We start from the raw sequence: 9301 nt of genomic DNA, 5'->3' as shown, positions 1-9301 counted from the left end.
AAAGATTTTAGTACCAAGTGGTCAAGAATTTGTTAATCTACAAGTGCAAATTCAACCTGATCACGTAAAATGTTTGGAACACTGAGTAAAAGACATCATGATGTGTTGAGGAGATATCATCCCTTCTCAATCCTCACAAGTACCGAGCCTTTTCTTAAATCCTGAGAGTCAAGATGGTTGGCTTCTTATACTTTATCCAAAATGTAATTTATGGGTTTCATGGCTTTTTGTCTGGTTTAACATTGTGAAAATGTTACAAGATGAAAATATACAACACATGAAAATACATGTTGTCCATAAATTTAGATGATTACAGACAGAAACACTTTGTTTTATCAGTAAAAACACAGCAAAAATCTCCTTCTTATCAAGTCTTTGTATTTGAGTTTATGAAGTTGTATGTTCTTTAAACAAGTGAAAAACCTTGCTGCGCTCCAAAAACACAAAACGATCTCAACATTCTGGACTCAATTTGTGTTTTTGAAGTGCTGCTCTTCCAATTCACAAGAGAACAGTTGTTTAAAGAAACTAAAACTATAAGAAATACCACGTTGTTGTCACTTCATCAGTGTTCAGTTCACTCAGGAGTAGTACCTATCTTACATTAGAAGTGAAAAAATCTGCCGTTTTCGTTTTATGAAGGAGGGACCTTGTTTTTGAAATTGTTTTGTGTTACAGACGTTCATTTCAAGAAACAAGTTCTCATTTAATGGAAAAAGGTTACAGTATTCTTACAACACTTGCAGGTATTTTCACTTGTTTTAAGAAAATAATGTTTTTAGGGCTCTTTTCAACACAGACATATCTTTAAAGATGGAGAGTTGTGCAGTGGATCAATTTATCTCTTCCTGTTTCCTGCTCTGGAGGTGTGACTCCGTTTGTGTCTGCCTGTTTGACATCAAATTTGTTGATAATGTTTCCTGATAGCAGAGCTTTGAGATAAAATAGATCCTGTTCTCTGAAAGTGTAGCTAGCAGTAATGGAGGAATTACAGTGAATAGATTTCAGTGGAACCTATGGCATTTTACAGACACTGAGTCTGTCCCTATGACTCGTCTGTGGCTTTGCTCTGGACCTGCGGGTGACTGTTGTTGCAGTGAACCTGGGAGAGCTGCAGGCTGGTGTGGAGCACTGAGCCGAGGCAACACATGGACTCAATCTCCTCGAGGAGGCCTTGATCCTGCACCACAGCCGCCCCCGAGCCTTTACCCTGACCCAGGCACAGGCCGAGCCCCAGGAGCCCCTCCTTGGACACCTCTTTCTCCCACGGGACCTGCATAGCTGACGGGCTGGGCTTCGACGGGCCCCCCTGACCCTCCTGCTGGGCCTTGCTGCTTTGCCTCTGGAGGGCCTTTTCCTGGTAGTACCTCACGGTCTCCTTGGACAGCACCTTCCTCCTCAGGATGCCGGTGGAGGCAGACTGGTTCTGGGCCTGAGGGAGCTCCATAATGCCTTGTGGATCCGAGATGGTCCGAGACCGGCCCGTTGGTTCAGGAGAATAGTTTGGATGAGAAACGGGTGCTGGAGAACTGTAGGTGTGACAGAGAGTGGGAGACGGCGGTATAGGTGTAACTCTATGTGACGCTGAGGGCGAGTAGGAGAAGCGATCCTTTGGTCGTCGCCCCGGAGGTAGGTGAGGGTCAAAGTTGAGCTGATGAGGGTATGACCTGGAGATGTCAGCCTCCTGGGCCGGGGGTGTATTCGTGATGATGGGCACTGCAGAAGCTGTTGCAGGTTTCTTTGTCACCTTCAGGCTGCTCTTGTTGGGCTGTCTGCGTGGGGATGGGGGGAGGTGTTTTCCGTGTACCGCAGTGTCATCCTGGCCCATATTCCAGCCGCCATGATCCTCGCCGCCATCACAGCCACTTTCATCAGCAGGTTTAGATTCGCTGGGAGGTGCAGGCTTGCTCTGGAACAGAAGAAACAAGGAAATACCTTTAACTTAATACCTTTAGGAAGAAACACAGATCTGCCCACCTGATGTTTGTAGGTGAAAACAATGTTTCCAGCATTCCTCACAATGTTTAAGTGACGTTGGCACATTGGTGTAGCTCAATATAAGTCATCATATCAATAGTTGTCAATATCAATGCATGTTCTAAGCCCTTTCTGACAGATGAACCAAAAACTTGACAGGTTTACTTGATTAATTAGATTACTGAGTTCTGTTCTGAGTCCCATTCTGACACCTTAAGAATTGTAAAAGAGCTTGTAAATGCTGACTGGCCCTCTCATAACCATGTCTTCCTCTGTCTCTCTTGCGTACCGAAACCTTGTAGTCTAAATCATCCATGGACCTGAAGAAGTCCAGGCTCTTGGCAGCGCTAAGTTTGCCTTGCTCCACAGTCGTGGTGTTCAGAGAGTCCAGGATTTCCTCCAGCAGGTTCATCTGGCCCGAGCGGGAGGAGTCCATGTCAAGCTCTAGTGAGTAGGAGTCGTCGCTGTCCTCGATGTACGAAGGGACATCGCTGCTGTCCTCTGAGGAGATCCTGAGACAGAGACAAACAGTGATTTGTGTATTGTTTCATAAGATAACTGTTTTTTAGCAAGCATCAAATGCTAATCAACAGTGGGCATTTTCAAAATGAATATTTCATGTATAGAACATTTTATTGTGAATATCGCTGCGATAACTAGTTCCTTTGAGTGACATTTCTATCAACTTAAGCTGTTACCAAAGATGTCCACCTGGGGGCAGTATTATCATGGCTAAAAAGATGTGAATGTGCTCAGAAAAAGAGAATTTCAACCTGCTTTTTCTTTATAAAATGAATCAGTCAACCAGCTAAAGTTCCAATATCTGCACAAACATACTTGAAACAAAATGAGAATGGCCAAAATGTTGCGATCATAAAAAATAGGAGTACTTACTTGCTCGCACTGTCCAGCTCATCATCATCGAGCCCGTAGCCAAGATCTCGAGGGCCCATGCTCATGGGATACTTGTTGAAGTTTTGCTGTTAATGAGAACAACACAGCAAGTGGATGTAGTTAGAAAAGCAAAGCATTACATGATAAAACAATGAAAGTGGACCCGAGGGGGGGTTTTGCTTTAAGATACAAGGCTTCGTGATAAACATGGAGTCAGACAGAATGGGGTGTTCTGCTGAGGTACAGCATTTCACTAAACAACGACTTGGAACCTGATAGAGAAAAGATGCAGGTCTGCGTCTGGTGGGTCCCCATAAGACACAAGCAGCAGCTTGTTTTAATGAGCCTGGACCCTTAGGGTTGAGACTAAATTTGTCAAATTTGGGTCTAGGGATAAAAATCTTTAACATCCCCTGCAGTATTTTATCAAACTCAGCATTATATGGGAAGTTAAAGCTACGTACACACTGGGAGTGAAGATGTGGGATAGCTACATTAATCATTTGCATTGAGACACCAGCGCATGTGATTGTATTTGTCATTGAGTGTTGAATGATCAGTGTGTAGTGTAGTTGTCTCACACAGTGCGTTTAATAAGCCACCTGTGTACCAATGGGTGGGTTAAAGAAGAGACAGAAGCTTTACAGAGCAGGGCAGGACTCTCCCCATGGGAGCCCAAATCTGCCCCAGGCCACCTATTAACATGCCTTCCACTACGATGCATATGTTCCTCTCTCACTGCATGCGCATGTTCAGTTATGTTAACAATATCTCTCACTTTCTAATTTACACTCTTTCCACTCCTGCCCATTTACCTTCTCACAGATTGCTGCACACCTCCTGTGTCTGTTGTTTTGGTAACATCTCAAACTGTCGTTCAGTCTCGTGTGTTTTTGTACACAAACAAGCACTCATGTGGTACAGTTAGCAGCGCCCCCCCTCCCCCCCCGTGTTTTTTTACACTGCCGTGGCTCCACCTCTCTAACTTCTCTGCATTTTTCTCTTTAAACTCATGTTAGCCAATTATCAAAGCCCTACACTGAGGAAAAAGGCTCTTCACAACCCTAAAAGTGAGTGGAGAACGGGGTGTGTGTTTAGGGAGTGAAGACTAGCGTTTGTGTGCTTGTGTTGTTGTTGTGAGACACAAAAGGTGAAGAAAAGCAAGAAACACACCAAAAAAAAAAACTGACACAAGAGCAAAATAACTAAGGAGGAAGGGAATTAATGAAAAAAGGAAGGAAGGAAATATTTAGAGGTGAGGAAAGATTCCTCAAAGCTCTAAAGAATGATGGGAATGGGGGAAGGGGGGCAGTATTGGAACCGTTAACCAAGCTGGTCTTGATTAGCCGACGCAGTGCCAGCCAGACAGGCGGAATGTAACGTGTGGCTGGCCTGGCCTCATTTAGGGCCTGTGTTCGGCCAGGGAAGACATACACACCCACATATACACACACTCAGTCACATACGCACCCTATTACAAAAAAACACAAAGAGTTAAAGTGCCATTTTCTCCATAAAAGTCAGCGGAGGAGATGTGTGCAGTAGCCACTTAAGCCTCTCAGCCATCGGGCTAAACATGAACACATGTGGCGGCACTGCTGATTGGCCAAGCCGCTCCCCTTCCATGGTAGCATGGAGCTATAATGAAAGAAATTTCAGAGGGGCTCAGGCCTGGGATCCCTAAACAGCCTTTAATGGATTCCTGTGTCAGGGCAGTAAATCTGGGGCCGGGCCGACGTGCCAGCCAGCCAAAGCGGAGCGGCAGAGCGGAGATGCACCTGCGAGACACTTGGGAAGGGTGGGGTTCGGACAGAAACACAAACACATGCACTGCATGTTCACGGTGCATGCAGTTATTTAGACTGTGCATTTGTGCAAGAGATGTGTGTTTCGGGGAAGCAGGGCCTCTTTCTGCGTCTAGGTGTTTATTAAAGCAAGGTGAACCCAAACACAACCAGACACAGGTCATGAAGTCTGGCCCTCTGATCTCTGTTACAGCTCTGATGCCGTCTACAAAAGAAAGTTCCACAGGGAGCTGTAAATGGATGGCACCTCACTTCACGGCTTTATCAATTTGTCATTCCCTCTCTTCACTGTGACCCTTGAGTGCAGCAGTTAAGATTAGACTATTTACAACAACCAAGCATTTTACGATAGGAGTGGGTTTATCACACTTTTTCTTTTTTTTTTTTTAATGGCCAACATACTGCATTCATTTGACTGGTAATGTGAGATACAACGTATGCTTTTGTTAGTCACTTGAATATAATATTTCTGCTCCTTAAAAGCTGTTGAAATCATCAGCATCAGTTAAATCTGAGATCTAAAATTAGATGTACTGTATGTCAATGTAAAACGACAACAAAAATATAGAGAGACTCTTCAAATGTGCTATGAGATATTCTCAACCAAAGCTGTGACAGCTCTGCCACCTTCCCATACCTCCTCAGGCCTGACAGGACAGGGGAAAGCATAAAATAGCAGAACAACAGATTATCATACTGCTCCTTCATTAGCCTCTCGCTGTCGGCTAATGGGAAGCTAAAAGGTAAAAATGTAAGAAGTGATTCTCCCCTACATGCCTCCCTGTCTCCCATTTCCTCCCTCCATCACTCTGCTGTCAGCGACAGATGTCACTGTTTCTGTCGGTCTGGCTCTCGCTTCCCTTCTTCTCCACCACAAGTGCGACTGTACAGATCGCAGGGAGCGAATGAGTCAGGAGGAGATACAGCAGAGGAGTCATGAAAATAATAAAAAATGATTAGCTTGTTTCAGTTTTGGAAGAGAGAGAGAAAAGCCTTGTGTTCCTTAAATCAAGAATAATATTTTACATCTGAGCTTCTCCTCAGTGTTATTTTCTTTTTTTACCTTGAGGGAAACATTTCTTAATCATTTTAATATTATTTTGTAATCTTTTTATTTATTTTTTACTTTGATCTGGGTTCCTGAGTACCTGGCTCAAGAAGTTAAAGAATCCTGATTACCACTAGTTTCGGCTTCAGACATAAAAAGCCACACATCCACTTACAAGCCTTTACAGTCACGGACTGTGAGCAAATTGAATAGAATTATAAACATGACCAACTTATCCTTTACTCTAACCCTTTAGATCCTGGCCTTGCAATAAGCAAAGGTAAGAAATATATCTAAGGGGCCTTAGATTTGATACAACAAATTACATGTCATTTCTGTGTTTATGAGGGGAAAGTAGTCATCACCATCTACTTTAGTAGCTGCATTTGGAGAAACAAACTTTCACCTCCTCTTCCCTTCCTTCCCTGCATGACCAGTTAAGCGGAACAACGATGCCCGTCTGTGACGGGGCCAAACGCTAGCGGACTTTAATAGCCAGTCTTACATTATACATTTCATATGGTATTTCTGAGTGGGCACTGATCTCACAGCTTGGCAGTGTATGTAAAGAGATGCCGGCAAAATGCAAACAAACCTTGGGGAGAGGCAGAGCCTTTGCAGAACTACGGCCAAGTCTGTTTAAGAGCCGCTCACTCAACAAAAACAAAAAAAAAGAAAGAAAGAAAAAAGAAAAACAGCATTTGAGGCAAGATTCACTGCTCGTCTATCCAACTGGCTGTTGCTGAAAGCCCGCTTCCCTTTCGCTTGAAAAAGGAGGCATATACAAGAAGGAAAATGTGAATTATGCTCATTCTGTTGGACTAAACTCATCCAGTAAGATCACCTGGTGTCTTTCTGTGAATGTGTGCAGTGCAGTACTTTGAAGGTGCCAGGAGATGGCACTTTGGGTTCAGCGAGGAAGTCAGTTGGTCTCTGAAGTGGGGACAAACTAAATGAAATGGAGACTACAAACGCATACAAATAACCATACACACACATACACACCTCAATGGACAGAGCCACTGTACTTAAAGCTCACTGTAATGCATTCTAACTATTCATCTAACAATATTAACCCACAATATTAATCTTATAATAAATATTATGAGCATATTTGAGCTATTTCCCATTTACAATAACAGAAAAAATGTCATTATTATGAATTATAACATACACATACTGTATGCTCTATAATCTACAGTACATGAATAGGCTGTGAAATAGTTATTAGCTTTTCAGTTTACTAGAAAGTATTGCTTTAGCATATTGTTCATATTATAGCATTTTCAATCATGTACTGAATAAAATGCGCCCTCACACACACACTATCTATGTAAGGCTTTATGAGCAATATTTCAAGTTAAGTGTATTGTACTAAAAATAAATATTATTAGTACAAGCATGTTTAACTCAAAGACAGATGATCCTGAAATCATAACCACACAAATATAGTCAGTGCACATACGTGTCCAGTGGCCATGACTCCCACTGATAGAGCACACAAACACGTCCATGCATACGCACGCACGCATGCATGCACGCGCGCGCGCGCACACACACACACACACACACACACACACACACACACACACACACACACACACACACACACACACACACACACACACACACACACACACACACACACACACACACACACACACACACACACACACACACAGAAGTATCCATGCGACTTTGTTCTTCTGTTTTACATCTTTGTCAGCTCCCTGATTCCCCTACACTCTGGGCGATGTGGTGTTTTCCGGGCTGGCATCTCTCCTGCCTCACCAGGTGAAGAGTCCAGAGCCTGAGGCGGAGCCCGGCCATAGGCCTGCTGGCTGTCATTGTCCATAACACTGACCCAACCTCTCCTCTGCTCTGCTCTCTCAACAGCTGTCATTGTGTTGTCTCCAACCTGAGGCAAGCTGCTAAATGCATGCGTGTTTGTGTACATGCAGTACACACAATCAAAACCATGCTCATGTACAAAAGGGCTGAGGTACAGACACACACTCTCTTTGTGCAGATGCTCACAGCACAATACCACATGACACACACACACACACACACACACACACACACACACACACACACACACACACACACACACACACACACACAATCTCAAAAACAGATGTGGAACTCACACAGAAAACCATACAGGAGCCAGAACAATGGTTGTTGTTTGTTGTATCAGACAAGGAGTCAGCGGTCCAAGTCAGTCTTGTTTTTGTCAAACAAAAGGATTACTCCTACATTCTTAATCAACAAGCTCACCAAACACTGCGAATCACCCACATTGCCAGATTTCGGCTAAAATATGTGCACAAATGACAGCAGCACTTTCACTTTGGTACATGTGTTGGCTGATCAAATAGAATATGAATTTCATAACTCTGATTATTTTTGCTATGATTAATTAAAAGAAAGCTACTCCAGGATCATTCATTTAATTTCAAGGACAGCCATAGAGGAGTTCGCAAGAAAAAAGATGAATGCTAAAAATGTTTCAGGCTTCTACTTTCATACAGGAAGATGGAATGTCTTTAATCAGATCACCATCATCATGTTTGGAGCACCAGATGACAAAATGTGTCTGAATGTATAATAGCAGGTGAATGAGCCTTTGTTGGTCAGAGGTATGTGTGGAAAGGACAAGGCAGTGGGTTTATGAGTGTTTGTACTGTAGCTAAGGACACAATGCAAACATGTGTCTTAAAGGCAAATAAATAAAAATAAAAAATCTGTATATGAAGTGAGTTTCCATTCAATTAGGCATGAATACGGTTCAATAAGCAGCGCCATTGTACTATCTTTAATATACACTCAGTTGCCAGTTTATTAGGCACACCTACAGTAGCTACAACTAATGAAGTACTACCGTAAAGAAGGTTTTAATGTTCAGTTTTTGTTGAACTTGGAGAGGTGCTGATTCAACTTATCAGTTTAGAGGCTGTTTTTCTAAAAATGAGTCTAAGATTACTGATAAAATTGGGGTACAATGTCAATTCAAGAAAAGTTAGATATATTTATTTTAGGAAAATAATATTTTAGGATTGAAAAATGAATTGCATGAATGGACAAAGACAGGACAGAGATGGAGTGGGAAATATGTTAAGGAATACGCATTGAGGAATAAGAGTTGGTACTGCTATAGGTGTGTGGGCACAAGAGGCAGGGGTAAAGGTAGGCTTTCTATTTTTTCACTTTACTTAACCTTTATTTAACCAGGTTAGTCCCATTGAGAGCAATTTCCCGTGCAAGAAAGACCTGGTCAAGACAGTTGTGGGCAGAACACAGTATCAAGATTTCATGGGCAGCAATTTATTATAAAAAACAGATTGAAAGGAAGGAGAAGGAAAGATAAGAGGGGTAAGAGCAATAGGTATACTTTCCTCCAAGATTCTATTGAACTGTAACTGAAATGTAAAAACGGTGCGCTTTAAACAGTCAGGTGAAAGTAAATAAATGGCTAGCATTAAGAAAAATAAAAACCTAAAAGAAGAGTCTTTATTTAATTTTTGCCAAATGATTTTCCAGTGGTATTCCATAAACAAAAATCGTTATTTCTGAA

At 42.5% G+C, this 9301-nt stretch overlaps 1 protein-coding gene across 1 annotated transcript in view; it reads right to left on the bottom strand.

Moving 5' to 3' along the window:
* Positions 1-6: 6 nt before the first annotated feature.
* LOC137886132 (DENN domain-containing protein 1B-like) overlaps positions 7-9301 on the bottom strand; it is a 37064-nt gene continuing 27769 nt past the window's right edge. The window contains exons 9-11 of the mRNA XM_068728416.1: positions 2872-2957; positions 2267-2489; positions 7-1909 (exon numbers count right to left, since the gene is read on the bottom strand). Coding sequence (XP_068584517.1) covers positions 1046-1909; positions 2267-2489; positions 2872-2957 — 1173 coding nt within the window. The 3' untranslated portion in view covers positions 7-1045. The remainder of the gene's footprint in view (positions 1910-2266; positions 2490-2871; positions 2958-9301) is intronic.

The sequence above is a fragment of the Cebidichthys violaceus genome, unplaced genomic scaffold (genome assembly GCF_023349555.1).
Source record: "Cebidichthys violaceus isolate CVI_PGR_0920_01 unplaced genomic scaffold, fCebVio1.0.p SCAF_413, whole genome shotgun sequence".
In the NCBI taxonomy this organism is placed as follows: domain Eukaryota; kingdom Metazoa; phylum Chordata; class Actinopteri; order Perciformes; family Stichaeidae; genus Cebidichthys; species Cebidichthys violaceus.
The sequence above is the reverse complement of the archived record's forward strand: the minus strand, read 5'-3'. Positions and strand labels throughout refer to the sequence as shown.